This window comes from Chlamydotis macqueenii, chromosome 3 (genome assembly GCF_036417535.1).
Source record: "Chlamydotis macqueenii isolate bChlMac1 chromosome 3, bChlMac1.mat, whole genome shotgun sequence".
Taxonomy (NCBI): Eukaryota; Metazoa; Chordata; class Aves; order Otidiformes; family Otididae; genus Chlamydotis; species Chlamydotis macqueenii.
This window is the reverse complement of record NC_141558.1, coordinates 112,883,101-112,900,591: the sequence shown is the minus strand read 5'-3', so window position 1 is coordinate 112,900,591 and position 17,491 is coordinate 112,883,101. Positions and strand designations below refer to the sequence as shown.

Here is a 17,491-nt window from a genome sequence, read left to right as displayed (position 1 = left end):
AAGTGATGAAAAGCTTGACCTCCGAGTGACCCGGGTCAAGCAAACCCCCTGCCGAAGAGTCCCATTTGGACACGGATACCTGTGGGGTGAGGGAGGAGATAAAGGAAAGGGGAGGAAGATAAAGTAATCCCATTGACCTGGGAACTTCTCAGATATTACAAGCGAGGGAACGGCAGGAATAATAAAAGAGCGACAATATTTGCCTGCCCCCCGTATCTGTGTAATGTCATTTCCAAAGGGCCAGAGTAGATAATAGCAAATGTGCTTTCAAGTATCAGATCAATCTCTTGAAGTGATGGGCCAGGCTGGACGCTCTGATCTGGCGGGTGCTGGAGAGCGTAATACAATCCTCATCGCAGCAGAGAGAATTGTATAAATGGACAAAGATCTGCTGATTACATCTTTTGCTAAAGTGTTAAGTAAAAGATCTGGCTATAAGAGATGGTGAGTCTACTATTGTCCGGTCTTCCGACTTGTTTTTATAGGGGTTTTCACAGGAACAAATACCAATTACCAAAATAAAAGCAAGCGGTGTGGCCGGTCCGTATCATGGTAGGACACATGCTCTTGAGTCAGCATGGGCAGGAAGCTTGGCAGGTCTGTCCCCTGCCATTGCCATTGCATCTTTATCTCTCCAGTTCATTGTTTGCCACTGAGTGCTTGAAATTCCAGTTTCCAAGTAAAAGCTTCCTGTTCCTTGCATTTACATTCAGTTTGGTAAGACATAAATTTAGCTATCTATCAAGGAGAGCTTTTTTTTTTCCTCAAGTAAGGCAAAATAGGAAGAAGAAATTAATTCTGATTTGATGATAAGAGGTAGAATTTTGCATTTTCCCAGATTCTCAGTGGCAGGAAGCGTGAGGTTGTATCCTCATGATAAGGTGATGGATGGGAGCTAAATTCAGCCTTTCCCCCCCTGAGTAATTTTAGAAGGGGCCCTGAAGTCCAGATCTTGTTTAGAAACAGAGATGGGCATATTCAACCCTCTTTGCCCATCGTTTCCTTGCGATAGCCTCGCTGCTTGTAAGTTTTTATGGTTCTGTGCAGTATTCAAAGCTAATAGTGTGCATATTCTTGTAGTCATCTCAATCCTGAATTTCCCTCTGGAGAGTTTCTGTTTCTCTCCATTGACTGTGGAGGGACTCGGGGAGGACTAATCGCCTCGCTCAGATGCTCAGCTTGGCAGTCTGACTTAAATGCTCAAAGTAAGGAGGGATGAATCTGTGCTAAAACTTGACGTTTCTTTAGGAAGGAAATGTTTGCTCTGCATGGTGAAGCAGAATAAAGTGTTTTGTTCCGCTGAAGACGCGGAGAGTGGGCTTGGACGCTGCCTATGTGGGTGAGGCTGTGTCCTCTGCAGCTCCTGAGCACGCTGGCCTGAGCATCTCATGAAACCTGTTGCCTTTGCTGACCAATATCGGTAATCTGAAGTGTTTAAAAATCTTGACATAGAGAGGAAAAGAAATACATTTTTAAAAATATTATTCATGGGGGAGACAGTGTCTGTATTCCCATGCCTCGCTCTCGGGAGGCCAGGTTCCAAGCTTGCTCTGCCATCGGGAAGTTCCTTGTTTTATCAGTGTGTGTGTGGTTTTGGTGGAAGGCTTTCACGTGACTCTGGGAGCTGGGGACTTAAATATAAAACATGATGGACAGGCTTGTGAAACTTGGTAGCAACACTTTGCTCAGCTTTCAACTGAACACCATTGGGGTCCTTCATGAGATGAAAGGCTCTGTGAGCGAAGCCTTGAAATGAAATCTGTTGCTGAGTTGATGTAGGAATGGCCACGTTCAAACAACTCCGGGCTTCGCTTTGTTGTGCTATTTGGGCGCCGGGTCCTTTGTCTGCTGGCATGGCAGCTGCTGGGACTTCTCTCCATGTACCTTCCTTGTCTGCTTTTAAATGTAAAACCAGAGTTAAACCTTCTTCCACTCCAAACTAACAAGATGCACATACAGTCCATTTAAACCCACTAATATGCATTCAAAAAGGCTTATTTGTCTGCTTTGTTTTGTAGTCATATTTGTAGCAATCTCCAGGTGGAGGGGGTTTTTAATAATTTCTATGCAGTATATCAAACTCTTACCTGCCTAGCAAAAATGAGAAAGTCCACTTGGATGCTGTCCTGAAAAAATATCTCTGCATTGTGCACAGTGACCGCACTGTGCCCTAAGAACGTTAAATTCAGGGCTTCCTTCCTTGGGAAGCCGTGAGTGTGAAGGCTGGGGATGGTGCTGGGTTTCCAGTGCTGGAGGTTCGCAGGCCCGGAGGGAGGGCAGGGTACTGGCAGCAGCAGCACGGGCTTTCATTCAGCACCTTGTCAGCACGCCTTATCTGGGATCTTGAGGGATGACTCTCCAGGGTAAACCCAGGGAGGGGAGCTGAGTGAGGTGCTTCCAAGGATGTCCCGGTGGAGGTTTCCTTGCGAGCTGTTCTGCTTTCCCTGCAAGAGTCATAACCGGCACAGATCCCAGCAGTGCATCAGAAGGTTGGGCTTTCCCATGTGTTTGTTGACTGCTTTGAGACTTCCGCCTCCTTATTTACATCTCTCTCTCTCTGCCATGAGGCATAGAAACTGGTTTCGTCTTTGAGCCAACATGTAGAGCACCTACTGTCCTGAGCCTCTCTTTATGTGCTTTTGTGAGAGGTTCCTGTGCAACCTCGGGTGTGCAGAAAGCCTCCTGGGCTGCTGAGAGGTGACCATAAGGGAGAGCTTCTGTGTGGTCTTACAGGCACGAGTGTATTGCCCTCTCCAAGCCTATTTTTCCTTGTTCAAGTCACTGCTGAGATCATATCCATTGCCGATATGGTTGTTGCGTCAAAGTCTTTTCCATAGAAGCCATTAAATAATGTGTAAGTAATAATGCTTTTTAGCTGAACTTTGTATTTCAACTGGTGATTATAGAAGAAAATCTCTGTCTTCCCTCCTCATCCACCTAAGCTGCAAATTGCAGGTGAAGCTGGTCAGGCAGTTAAAATAAATGACCAAACTCGAAGTTGCTTTGCATAGAAACTGGCAGCGTGATTAGCAATGGTTCAGAGGCTGGCATTGTTGGCGACTGTTCACATAATTGGCAGATATTTGTGAAAGCGTTTTCCAGTCTCAAGAGAATCGCCAGTGTTGGCATCGGTGATTATTGCTCCGAGACTGCAATGGGAACAAGTGCAAGTGTGTGACTGGAGACTTCTTTTTCTGCCTGAGAAGCCTTGGTGACCCAGTCTTAGACTGAGACACTTGCCTCCAGGTTGTAAGTGGTCAGCCATACAGCAAAAGTTTTGTACGGATGAGGCAAGCAATTCACAAACAGTTGGAAAATTGTGTTTCCATTCAGCTCAAGATGCAATGAGTTTATTAGAAGAGACTCTCGTTCTGAGTGACGGTGAAAACTGTATTTACTAGGATTATTTGACTGTCACAAGACAATTTGAATACGAGTTTGCAAGTATTTTATTTCCTTTTTATGCATGTCTGAGTGTGTGTCTGTATATATATTACAAAACTCTCCTGGTCTTCATCAAAATAATCTGCTGATGTTTTGCCTGTCTTTATCAAGATGCAGCATGAAAGGACCACTCTGATTCATATTTTTAAGGGATGTTATTCTGACCTCAAAAACTGATACTTCCTTAGCCAGTGCCAGAAAGCCCTTTCTGTGGTTTCAGTCCCCATTTCTTTAGCAATTAAGAAGCAGGTGGCATCAGAAAAACAACTGATTTTAATAGCCGCTTTAGCCACCTCCATCATGAGGAGGAAGCGTGCAGGGCTTCTGCAGAGCCTCAAAGCTCTGCGACATGACCTCAAGTGACCAGACGCAAAAACCAGTGCAGCTCTTGAACGGAAAGGTCTGCATCATCCAAATTGTGCTGACTCTTGTCCAAGAACACACTGTTTACCTGTTCCTTCCAAACTGGTCAATTTTCTGTAAGACTGAGATGGGATTTTTTTTTTTTTTTTTTTTGCTTATCGCAGTGCAAGTTGGCTGATTGTAGTGGAGTTGCTCCTCACTTACACGTAGATGTACAGCAAGGATCGTGTTTTCTGTTTTGGCGATCAAAGCTGAACCTTCCCACTGTCAATCTGTATATTCGCCCTCCTTTGTGCATGAAGATACTTGTGTATTCATCTTCAAAGACGCGGGCTGACCACTCCAATCAAAAGCAATCTTACCAGTTAACTCCAGAATGCATATTGCTGAAGGCAATGTCTGAAAATACACTGCCATGAGCATGAAGCAGCCAAGCTTCTGCCTGGCCCTCAAGATGTGTACCCAGACCTTAATGAAGGGTGGGGTTTTCCTTATCCCAATAAATAGATTTTGTCTGGGGAGGCAAGAGGCAGAAAGAACAAACGTATTTGCCCAATGCTAAATAAAAGGCTATTTATGTCTAATACATTGGCAGAATTATTCCGGAGTAATTCAGCCATGAGAAAATATGATCCTTGTGTCCCTGCCAAGGTCAGGGAGACCTATGGTGATCTGCAGAGTAAGTTCAGGTCACCCAAGTTAAATCTGCCTAGGGGCTGACTTAGCTCACACACCACATTTTTTTCTGAGATTTATAAAAGCCAACATTTTCTATAGATGAAGGCAGAGCTAAGGGTGTGGTCAACTCTCTCCTTTGAGCCAATGCCTCCTGTTTTTCCCTTCTCCTTTTCAGGTTGCTCCTTCCATTTCCTTCCTATTCTTCTCTTTTCCCAGCATTTACAGGATGCTCAAAAAAGTCAGTTTTTTCCTTAGCATGGCAACCGGTGCCTAGAAAACCCTTCTAGTTGATACTGCACGTGCAGGAATGGCACAGAGATGTTGCTGGTGTTTGACCAAGGGCAGCGTTGGCTGTCTCCCTGTGCATGGTGCATCCTCGCACATCAGTCAAGAAACACATCTTGAAAGCTGGGAAGAGAAGGTACATGGTAAAAATATATTTCTTAGTAACCTCAGCTGAGAGGGTACCATCTGAGCAACAGGATATTTGGCAGAGACGTTTCAAAGGTGAAGCTGGTGACTTCATGGGCACTGCCAGGCTGCCCCAGGAGGAGACAGATCAAGTGGTGAGCTGGACAGATGAAAGTCTTTTTCCATCTCCAGTGGGTGGAAGGAGCAAGACGAGGTCCTCAGCCCTTTCAACAAGGGTGAGGTTGCTTCAGCAGAAAAGCAAAATTATTCTTCCACGTGGTCTGTACCTGCCTAGGGGAAGCTGATGCCTGTGGTTTTCAGCCTGCCAGAATCTGAGGTTTTGTTTAACTTCCTTGGTTACTCATTCATGTCATCTAAAGTACATCACATTACTAAAAATATATGATTTTTTTCTTTCTGTCTACTTCTACTACAGTTGCTACTAGAGATAATAACAAATGGTGGGAATTGAAAAAGAAACACCAGAAATCTTTTTTACTTGCTTTTTGAAGTATATTTGAATTTGTGTCTTTTTTTTTTTTTTAAAGACACTGTATGGCTTATAGCTTTTTGCTGTGACCCAGCTTTGCTTTGAGCTTTCTGTGGGATTTTGGTTAAGCACTCTTACTGCAAAGGAATGGAGTCAAAGAGAGATGAACTGGAAATGGCCGAGTTACCTTCTTCCTGTCCTTCATCCCTCTCGCAGTGGTTTCCCAAAGTTGATTCCACTGGATGTAGTGACATAAATAATACTCAAATTCTGGAGTGCACCAGAAGTTTTTCCCTTTCCTCCCATCAGTTTGCCTATTCAAGGTAATCCTGGGTAGCTGATGTCTAGGAATATGTAGTGATGGAAGATATGCACCGGTAGGTGATATTCAGGGGAAGTTTTAAAGTGTTTAGCGTTGATGTGACTTTGGTTTCACCTTCACTGCATGTGTTGGATATCTGTTTGTTCCTGGATGATTTGCATTTGGATTTGTTGTTTGTTTGTTTATTTTAATTTAGAAAAAAACACACTCTAACCTATAACTGCACTGTAAAACAGAAAGCAAAATGCCAGAAGCTGTGATAGAAAGTTGTAGGAAACCAAAAAAACAAAACATAGCAGTGACAATAATATGTTAAGCTGGAGCCAAAGGGGACGTGCTAGTAGGATTGAAGTGGCTGAAATGGCTGTCAGTGCCTGTGTGCCTTTGTGCCCTACCCAAATTGGGGCTTTCTAACCCCAGTTTGTATAGATGAGTCTGAGCAAAGTTTGGGCTGGCTACCACTAGTGGTTGTGCTTTGTTTGGTGCAGAATGGCACCCATGGGTGCCATCTATCTCTAGCACTGCGCTCTACCAGGTGCTGCCCATGTAAGCTGCAGGAAAGGCGGTGGAAGATGACTTCTGAGAGCATCCCTCTCCTGCTCATCATGCTGAGCAGCAGGCAGCGGGAGCCGTGCGAGCAGCAGCAGCCTGCCTGCCCACTGGCCGCCACCACTGTGCCTTTGCTCTAAAGGCCAACTTCAGGTTTGTTTTTCCCATTGTGGCCTTTTTTTAAGCGCCACCTCATCAGAGCAGCTTTGCCTTATGTGTTGGAGAGGGACAGTCAAGTGGAAGAAAATTTTCAGTGAGCTTGGCTCTGTCAAATCTACTTATCTCCTTTTGGCTTCTGCACCTCCTTCCTGAGGAGCAACCTCCCACTATTGTCACGGGCCCTTCAGAGCGACTGGCTTTTGCTGGAAGAAGGAGAGTGATGTATTTAGGGCACCAGGCAGCAAGGAGCAGTGGGGACAACATGATTAATGCTGTCTACGCCCTTCCCTTAAAAGGTCTGTCAGAGGATTGCTTATTTTGTAATTACGGTGTTTTTTCCTGAGCTGATTACGAACATGGTAGCATGAGGTTTTGTCTTTGGAGAGCGAAGCAGGCTGCTTCTGAGCATCCCAGGCAGTGCTAGGGCAGGGTGAGGGGAGGAAACTCACGGTACAGTCCAAATGCTGTCCATTCAGTTGTGATTGTGAATATTTATAGAATCATAGAATGGTTAGGGTTGGAAGAGACCTTCAAAGGTCATCTAGTCCAACCTCTCTGCAAGGAGCAGGGACATCTCCAACCAGATCAGGTTGCTAAGAGTCCCATCCAACCTGGCCTTGATGGGGCATCCAGCACCTCTCTGGGTAACCTGTTCCAGAGTTCCACCACCCTCCTTGTAAAAATTTCTTCCTAGTGTCCAGTCTGAATCTACCTCCCTCTATTTTAAAACCATTACCCCTCATCCTGTCACAACAGGCCCTACTGAAGAGTTTCTCCCCATCTTTCCTGTAGGCCTCCTTTAGGTACATTTGGTTAGAAAAAAGAAGTGTTTTGGGTCCAGCTCCTGCCCTGTTCATGCGAAGCCCGGGTGCTGGAAGATTCCTATGTCCCTGTCATTCTGCCCAGTATTTTAGGCCGCCACACAGGAATCTAATTTCCCTCAGACCTCAAAGACACCTTGTGGAAACAGCCATGTTCTCCACCCTCCTTTCCGTAGCTGTGAGTTACAGGATCCTGCATTGGGAACCACTAGGCTGCCTCAGAAGGGTTTTTGGAATAACCCTCCATAACAAATCAAAATTGTCTTCCTCTTGTTTTAAGTACAAAGAAATAATTGATTTGTACCTTAAGTTCAAAGCCAGATGTCTTTTCCCTAACTGCCCAGTCAAGTGAGTTTAGTGGCTATGATTTGCTGGAGTAATGGCTGCAGCAAGTGGATCTTTATAAGGTTGTGTGAGATTATGGATGTATTTTTAAGCATCGGCAATGGAAACTGAGATGTCGTTACTGTCAAAAGAGGAAATGTAGATGAGATGGGTGCATTTTATTCTCATCGCTTTCAATTCTGCCTTTGAGTGATGGCTGTATTTAGGGATATAGAGTATGTGGTACTGCCAGGGCATGCAAAGTGAAGTTTAATGTTAGTTTTCTTTCAATAGTCTCTTGGTTTTCCTTGTCAGGTGTTTCATAGTCAGATGGACTAGGGACAGGGAAAATAATAATTTATTGGATGTGATACTACTTTAAAATGCATTGACAGGAGAGGAGGAAAATACACTGCATATCGGCAAGAACTTTTTCAGTTGACACAAACGACATGGGAATTTCCAGTTGGAAATATCTCTTGTGGACTTGGTAGGTCATGAATCCTGACTTGCCTGAGCCACAGCTAGACTATTTCTCTCCTGTTCATTATGGTTGTATGACTCCTCTGACGTATGAGATCCAGCCCTGCAAAAGAGGATTTGGGGCAAACAGCATCTGAACTACAGTTCCTGTAGGGCACACTGCAGCTTGGGCCAGCATCAGTTGGTCTTGAATTGGCCCAAAATAAAATGCTTTCATTTGGGTCGACAATCCCAAGCATTTTGGTTTGTCTTGCCCAATGACAATTTTTTTAAAAAACTTTTTTTTCAATAGAAGAACCTAATTTTGAATGTTTTGGACAGTGTCAAGGTTTTGTCTCATATTTTGTCTTCTACAATGTGAAATCTACAGCATCATCTCCTCTGGAGCAGGCATGCAGGCAGGGCCTAAGGCAATTTAGCTGTTTTTAGGGAAGGAAGCCTACTTAAATGCTCCACTGTAATAAACTGTTTCTACAGATAATGCGTCCCGTAGTTGATATGTAATATGCCTCTGATCTTTGCTTTGAGCCTCTTATAGCTGCTTGCGCAGAGTCCAAGAGTCAAGTGTCTTAGGAGCTGGATAAACACAAAGATAGAGCCAGTTGTTTAAGGAGCTATAGAGATTTACAGAGGTTGACCTCATGGCCATTTGGGGTATTACTTGGGCATATTTCCCCCATGGCAGAGCAGTCCTGTGCTCCTCCTGCTGCAGCTTGTGCTCCTGCTTTGCAAGGGAGTAAGACCAACCGAATCCAACAGTGGATTTTCCTGTGCCTCAGCCATATGTGGTTGACTTCTCGTGGAGAACGCAGCTGGTGAGACCCATAGCTGGGAGGGCCAGCTCTCCAGCTGAGGTTGGAGAGAATAAGTTTCAAAAAAAGACCTATGTTTGAACAAAATGAGAGAATGACTGTAAAACAGCTTTTCCCAAGAAGTGGTAGGGTCATCTTGCTGGCTTTTAGGTTTGGAAAAAAAAAATCTGTTTAAGCTTTTTACTGTTCTTGGTTAAAGCAGGATGTTTTTCTGTTTAACCAGATACTTTTCTGTAGGGTATTTGCTTCCAACTGCTCAAAGTAAACTTCTGTTGCTGGCAGCAGAAAGTTGTTTGCTTCCCATACAATGAATTGCTTTCTTTTTGGTATTTCATTCGGTGCATAGATGCACGGCTCCAGAAATACCGCACAACTTATCCGTAATAGCGTAGTTTTCTGAACCCTATTAAGAAACAGCAAGTTGTGCAGAAGAGGTTTCCTTTGTTTCAGCTGTTAAAAGAAGCTACTGAACAAATGAAAATGAGTGAAATCTGGGGGATTTTCCCCCCTATTCATCAATGCTGTTTTCACTCTTTGCGTAGACAGCTAATTTGCTCATTGCTTGCCTGAAGGGAATTCAAGTCAGAAAGGAAGATTGAGTTACTAGAAAAAGGTGCTCCTGTCTCTAAAGAACAAAGTACAATGATTCAAGGAAAAAACTTTGAAAATTTGTCAAATACCAGAGTGTAATTTATACTTGTCCAGGCTACTCATCTATGAATATTTGTGTAGGATATTTTTGCAACTGTTTCCTTTAGTATCTTGTAAATATGGATACTATCTGTGACTGACAACCTCCTACTGTTTGTGTCATGGTCTGAATCCTTGCATGAAACATGCACCGCATCTCCTTAAGAGGCGCATGCAAACCCAAACACAGGGTATTTGTTCCTTCCTAATGCTCATTTTTGACCTTGCTGTTCATCATTAACTTTTTATTAAGTATATTTGAGAGGGCTTTTTCTTTAAGGAATAAGAAAAAAATTGGTCCCTTATCCATACCACTTTTCAAGTTCACAAGCAGACCTACATCATTGTTTTAAATTGGTTTTAGGGCTGTTCTGTAGGCCATTCAGCGTGCTGAGATGATTGCCATTGACCTCAGGAACTCCTGGAGTGGGTGCTTCCATCACATCTGAATAATTGTGGATCCAAACTACTAGAAGATATTTTTCCACATAAAAAGATTGCACAGTTACTTTAAGCTTTCTGGCGTACCTTTTTGCTGGTAGCCCCATCCTCAGCTCATGTGCCTTGCTTTGGGCATTGGCAGGTTGAGAGCAGTCACAGTGGGTTGATGTTACCTATGCAATATCTACGTGCATGTGAGTGGGCAAATCTTCTGAACTCACGAACCTTCTCCTGTCAAAACTTCTAGTTCTCCTCGACAAATAAGAACAACTTGGCTTACAGCTGGGCATGCATCCTCAGACTGTGCCAGTGCCTTCCAGTTCTCTCCTGGCATATCTGAGCACTCAGCCCCTGTGCTGCTCAACTTGTCTCCTTCCCCACCTCACTGTAAGGAGGCATGATCATTTCTGAGTAGAGAACTTGTCCTTGTATGGTTGTGGACATGAATACTAGCCACCCTGACTCACATCAGAGTAACTTCGGTGTGACTTTTGCTCACCACATTCCTTTGCCAAGTTGGAGCTGGCTGTGTCAGAAACAAACAAACAAAAACAAACCCAAAAACTTCATATTCTTCTTTGATTGCCCAAGTCCATTCACTGCTGGTGGTCTGAAGTGAGAATCCTTGTTTTGCATCCTGTGAACAGTAGGTTGTGGCAGATTCCTTCTCTCTTGCTCTTGTTTTACAGGAAAACTTGTTGCATCCTTGGACCTGCTTTTTGAGAGTTCATAATTTTGTATCTTGTAGGAAAATTACATTTCACACATAGGCCTGACTTTGTTCTACCAAAATCCAGCATGGTGGATGCGTGGGCATCCAGCAAACTGGAGATGTGTAAGGGATAACATAAGCAAAGGCACTGAAATTAAAATAGTTACTCTAAAATAGCACAGAGCACTGAAGAAAGATTAAGGAAAGTAGTTTTGCCACTTAAAATCTCTCTAGTACATTATGTTGTCCAAAGTTATTAACGAATCCTGCTTTCCAGTTACGTGGAAAGGTTACTAAAGAGGTTTGGGTTCTTGGAGGGGTTAAAAGAGAAAGAAACCAACAGAGCTGTGGATGGGCAGTGAGCAGTTAAATATTTAGCTTAGATAATGTAGAATTCTCATGCTAGCAGAAGCAGGAATTTGAGGAACTCATATCTAAATTCTTTAAAAAAAATTACTATTGATTTTTGAAAAAATCACACTACTGAAAAGCCTCCAAACTTTGGGGCACTGTGTTAGGTATTTCAGTTCACAGCACCGAAAACATTGCAAGTCTAGTACAGAAGTTAATAGTTTTTGTTCAAACACAATGGGTATTTAAATTATATTAGCTTATTAAAGCAAAAGTAAGTGTGACCCATAAAGTTCTACCAGGAGGCAGAAGTTGCTTTTAACAGGAGAGATTTTGACACATAAAAATAAATTTGACTTAGGGAGTGCTGAGTCTTTTAGAGGACACTGATTTAGTCCCATATTAATGAAGCCGTCCAATCCAGGGCACACCTAAAAGTTGCTCTGGTTCTTTCCCAGGACTTCTGGGTACGTCTCTTTCATATTTTCTTCCATGACCTCCTAAAAATGGTGTATTTAGATGCTTATCTAAAGGTGGGCTGTAAAAGCTGGAAGGTGGGGTTTGTCGCATGATTTGGTGGACCTGAGTGAAGCTGGTGCCCTCTTCTCACCCCCTGCTAGCAAATTGAACGGTAGACCCCCAAACCTCCCTCAGATCTCATGACAGAGGTTTTAGGAATAGTATATTTTGCTTTGATTTGAAAATATTTGTGCTCCAAATACAGATTTGGTCATGGTACAGGGCTACGTGCGGTGAGAAATAACCTGTTGCAACTGGTGAAGATACTTGTAGTAAAAGTGTATTTGGCACTTTGCTGTTGAGATTTCTAGTCACTTAAAATCATTTGAGGATGTTGGTCTAAAAAACCACGTGCAAAAGCATGTATTTTTTCGGTCGAGCGAAGGGCCAGGGTTTTTAGGACATCTGAATTTCCAAGCTTTCTGAAACAGCCTGGACTTCGTATTGGGACTGTTTACGTCTTATCTGAGCAGTTTCTATGTCAGAGGCCTGAGGATGGATTTAGGACCAGGGTGACTGGAAGTTGCCTAGCTGTGCCTTTCCAGCATTGCAGGGCAATGACGTTTCATTTCGGTTCAGGCTGGAGGCGAGGGAGGAAATGCTCCTGAAGGCCAACACATGTACCAGGTTGCTCTCCAGAAGCACCTATTTGCCAACGAAGATTTATAACGGATCACCCAGGACAAAGAGAGCATTACCCACTTGAGGAGCCGCTGTAAACCTGGCTGCCCTTTGCTGCTTCTGCCTCTGATTTTTGGGGGAGTGGGAGGGGAAGGGAAGTTGTAGGAGGTGATGGCAACGGGGAGGTGGACGCAGCAAGAGGAGCCCCCGCTAGCACAGCCGGCCTGACCCATTCAGCAGGGCTGAATACGATAAATGCCGCTTTATCCTTTCTTGAAAGGAACAAGATAGCGCGGCCTAAATGCCTGGGTGTGCTTAAATAGGCAACTCTGGGACGCCGGAGTTGAGGGTGTTTGAAATCGGAGCTCCCCAACAGCCGGGGAGCTGCCACAGGTCACCTGCCTCGCTCCATGGGGACCGGCCCAGGTCTGGCAAGAAATCGTCCGCGGACGAATTGTAGTACAAATTCCTTTCTTTGTTGGTTGGCCTCTTTCACTAGACCATGGCCTATAAAAATTTGTGTAAAAACAATTCTTAAATATTATTTGAAAGGGCAAACGGCCATGCTGAAAGGTTTGACAGTTTGACATATAGCGCCTGGTTTTGCTCGCTGGGGAACAGGCGCGCGGAGCCCGGGCTCTCCTCCTGCTCCTTACAGGCTCTGGGTTTTTTTTTTTTTAAATAGCATCTAGTTGCTGTGCAGAGTTGCTGTGCTCCCAGCAATTTGACAGGCAACGAGTCTGCTTCAGTGATCTTAAATCCTTTTAGACTAATTTGCGAGTGAGCAGAAAAACAGCTAGCACCTTTGGATCCAGCGCGCAAAACCAGAGAATCAGGTATTGCCAATTAAAGTGCCATTTCCAACCATCATATCAAGACGGATTACTTGCAGTTCCTCTGATAATGTCACGCCGTGCCTAAAGAGAAAGCGAGACGGAGTTTCTCCACGGACAAAGGATCCGCGTGGACCAAACTCATCGGCGACCGAGGCAGAGGGAGCGCAATGCAGATCATGCATATGGCCGTGCATATGTGCAGCGTAAACGCAAGCGGTGCGCCTGCTCTGCCCCCCGAATAGCCACGGGCCATTTTGAAGAGCCTCTGGCCCCTCAGTCACTGGCCTACTAGTTAATTGCCACACGGACTTTGTGACACATGGGCAGATAATATGACATTTTCAGTTTCTGTCACTAGCAAACGCCACGGCGTTGCTTGCACTAGTTGCTAAGAAGCTGTCAGAAACCATTAGCAGCTGGCTAAAGTTGCCCTATGGCATTTCCTCATGGCATCAGCAAAACAAGCATAAATCACCCAGCGGAGCCTCCCGCTATACTAATGAGGCTGTAAGCTTGTTTATGGACTAGCATCATTTCTATGATTATTTCCACCTTTTCAGTTTGCCTTCATTTGGCGGCAGGAGAAGTCAACTTCAGGAACGGAGTCGCCGCTGACATTTTACAAATGCGGTTCGTAGCTGCTACCGTGTGGCTGGTCAGTGGTGCTTCAAGTTTGTTTAGTGATCTTTAAAAAGAGGAAAAGAGAGGGAAAAAAGAAAGGCAAGCGGGGGGATCTCTGGAGACCTCACAGAGGTGAGCGTATCGAGTTGCAAAGTAGATGGAAATACGAAAATCCACAATTGGCCATTTAGACTTCTCTCTGTGGTTTCAGTCTTTACGGGATCAATCTTCTATTTAAAAAAAAGTGGAAGAGGTTAAACAATTTATGAAAGTCTAGTGAAGCATTTGCTCTTAGGATAGCCGGGTGCTTTCTTATCCTCTCCCTGCCTTTCACTTTCTCTAACTTGTGTCGGACGGGGCCAGAGTTTATTGTTTTAGGCTTTTCTGAACATGCACCAGTATTTACACTGGATTGAAAGCATTTGCTTCCAATGAAAATCTTGTCTTAGATTACAGCCCAGCAGTGTAATTTCCCTCCCAGATGGGAGTAAAGTAGCAGTATTTGCCTAAAAACAGTAGGAAGAACAAACTGTGCATTAAGCCAAGGCTGTTTTTGGCTTGAGCTAATGATGTAACAGAAACCTTTTATTTGGGATAGGTCACCGCCAGGGATTGAAGGAGGTGATCTGGCTCGCGCTTGAAAGGTTTCTCCATTGTATCTACATAAGTCTTCACTTAAAAAATCCTGTTCCTAATGCTTCTGCTTTCATACAGCAGAAATAAACAGGAAAGGTTCTGGGGAGTGTTATAGGTGGAATGCAGAAAGCTTTTCCTCCCCTAATGGAGGATATAATTCAGGTGCCCCGGAGGCATGCTTTCAGGAATTCTCTTGCCCGAGGTAATGGGAAGCTAAGGCTGCTTGAAGGCCTTGATTATCTATTGATGCACAAAGCTGGGAAAAAAAAAGTCATCTCTCTTGGATTATAGTAGATATTTCCATAAATTATCAATGAGTCCTCCTCCCGTCAGGCATGAGGCGATGCCTGCTAAATTAATCTGAAGGGGGTTTGAAATGAGGAGAGAGTGTATTTTTTTTAAAAATGGGGTGGGGGGGAGAGGTTGGGTGGACGATTGCAGGGAGGCGGTGAAAGGCAGTGTCATTAGGTTAGAAGCTTTTCATTTTTAATCAATGAATGCGTAATACTTTTCTTTTCCTTGTTTGCCTCTCGCAGACAGAAAGTGGATTAGCCCGTGGAATTTTAAATGCTGTTGAGTTGTTTCCTTTGCTTATGTTTCTTTTATGAATTATTATTTTATATGGTGAATTGCTTCTCTATATAAAAGCCCTTTTTTACATACTGGGCTTTCAAAGAATTTGTCAGATATCTGATTTCTTCATGAAGATCTTGTTTGTTTCTATAACTACCCAAGGTTACCATTTCGTTAAAGACACAGGCCAAGTCATAAGGACAATTATAAATTTGCCATGGTCAGTAAGGTACTAAAAATATAACACTAATAATAACTTTTTTTTTTTGTGCTGAAAGCTGTTTAACAAATTATAATGTTGACAGTCTACATTTTTTTTTAATTTATTTTTTATTTTTATTCCTACCAGACATAGTTTTAATTCAGCCCAATTCAGATTATTTTCTTGATCGTTCTTGCTTGGGGGTGTGAAAAACACTTGCCTAATAACATCACAACTCCATGTTGCTACAAATACACTGTTCTTGGAAGCCATGGTATATCTTGGGATATACCATTCAACCCACATGCAAAGAATGCAGAGATTGATTTGCTCTGTGGACTTGTTTATAAGCTGCTTCCAGGGTTTGAAACAAAAGTTGCATGCAAACAGGCCGGGTGCTGCAACTTTTGTTTTCTTTGGACCAGTTGCCCATCAGCCCAGACCCAAGTTGGATGGCACGCAGTTATGTCCTCCTTTCGATACGTTGCTAATGTGATGAGAACTGTCTGAGAGCTTCTCTGCATTATGGAAATTCATTCTGGATGAGTTGGTTTTTAACAGGAGCGGACACCTATTACGGATATGGCACACAGGCACAAAGCAGGGTGTTAATTCCTATGGTGTATGTCAAATCCGTACCTACTTAATCCCGTATGAATTTCCTTAGGCTGGGGCTGAGAAGAGGGGAGGCCAGTTAGCTACCCACCTCCCATCAAAAAGTCAAGTTGAATGTCTATAGAAGTCTTTACATAAGCAATGTCCTAGTGCTCTGGTTATTTCTGAATTTGGGGAGAGAATATGATGTTGCAAGAGAGCTGCATTTGCCCCATTTTTCACATCCCAGAGCAGGTCGGGGATGGGGATGGGACACCATCGATACTTTCCTCATTGCCATCTCAACCCAAATAGCTGATTGGGATTAATTTTTTGGGAAGTGACCTAGTATGAAGAAAAGCCACCGTTTCCACTTTTGCAAGCTGGATGCTTGCAAATTTTAAATTTTTTTTTAAAGCACTTTTTGGTTTGGGTTACAGTGGCAGAAGTGGCCGCACTGTCCTTCAAGATAAACCAGAACGGGGCTGACACAGTCCTGAGACCCTCCCTTTCCCCATGTCTCTTCCCCCTCATCCCCTCAACCCCTGGTGAATTACGGTGTTAAAGAATTTATACCTCATTTAAATATTCATACAGTTTATACCCAAAGCCAGGCTTCGGCTGAAGTATATAAAGGTAGCATAAGTCAAAATTTGATTCACTATATTTACAGGTGACGGCTTGGACAACAGTGTAGCTTCCCCCAGCACAGGTGATGATGATGATCCAGATAAGGACAAAAAGCGACATAAAAAGCGTGGCATCTTTCCCAAAGTAGCCACAAATATCATGAGGGCATGGCTGTTCCAGCATCTAACAGTAAGTGAACTCTAGATCACATATGCAAAATAAAACATGGAAAATGTCATAGTTGTAGTAGTTGTAGAAAGCAAAAAATACATATGATGTTGCTGACAGGCAGCTCAGGGAACTTTTCCGAGCAGAGTTGTTGTTGTTACCTCATTTGTTAGATGCCAGGGGAAGAGCACGGAGCGTATGTTTTTATGGTTTTGGGGGTTTTTTGTGTGTGTTGTTTTTATTTTTTTTTTTTTTTTGGTTCGAGTCGCAGTTGTTAACAGGACGTCACTGCAATGTGTGACTAAGCTCATACTAATAACCTTGGAGACCTGTCCTGCCCCACTGCTCACACAGCTGCAGCTCCTCTTAGCTGACATGGGAATCACTGCTTCGGAGCAGAGAGCAGCGTTTGGCCACTGGTTCTGTGCTCCGGAGAACCGCAGAAAATAATTGGGGAGTTTAAAAACAAAGCAAAAAGCAAACAAAGACCTTATTCACGTTTGTCAGAGATCATCAGAAGCTTCATGATGAAAGGTCTGAATGTATCTGGTTTAACAGCAAAGTATGATTTTTTTCTTTGAGATGTTCTCATTCCCAGAGTGTAAGTTACCCCTGTATTTAACATTATAAAGGGGTGGGGGGATGCACAGCTATTTCTGTTGCCACAGCTACCTGTATATTTTTTTTTTTATTCCTGGGATTAGAAATCAAAGCTCTGGACAGGTGTGTGGGGTTAAGCTGGATGCTGGAGCTTCTTTCAAGGTTTTATATTGTGTACCACACCTTCTAACGTTAGCATTTAGAGAACTGTTTCTAATGCCATTCTCCTTTTTCATCAAATTGTGGTGATCTGTCACTGTGTTTTCATCCATGGTGGGAATGTGCGCCTTCAGCCCCAGGTTTTCTGTCTGAGCTTCTCTGTGCCAGGAGGATAAAAGCCTCTTGCCTCTAATCCCAGGGGTTGACTTTCTCCCCTGCCTGTAGTGAGGGTCAGGGTGAAATCAGAAGCCGGCCAGCTTGCCCAGTCCCGGTGGGAGCCCT

The 17,491-nt window shown here is 43.7% G+C and overlaps 1 protein-coding gene across 5 annotated transcripts in view; it reads left to right on the top strand.

Moving 5' to 3' along the window:
- MEIS1 (Meis homeobox 1) overlaps window positions 1-17,491 on the top strand; it is a 109,234-nt gene that overhangs the window by 40,851 nt on the left and 50,892 nt on the right. For all 5 annotated transcript variants that reach the window (XM_086744048.1, XM_086744047.1, XM_086744046.1 and 2 more), the window contains one exon: window positions 16,326-16,471. In XM_086744048.1, coding sequence (XP_086600174.1) covers window positions 16,326-16,471 — 146 coding nt within the window. The remainder of the gene's footprint in view (window positions 1-16,325; window positions 16,472-17,491) is intronic.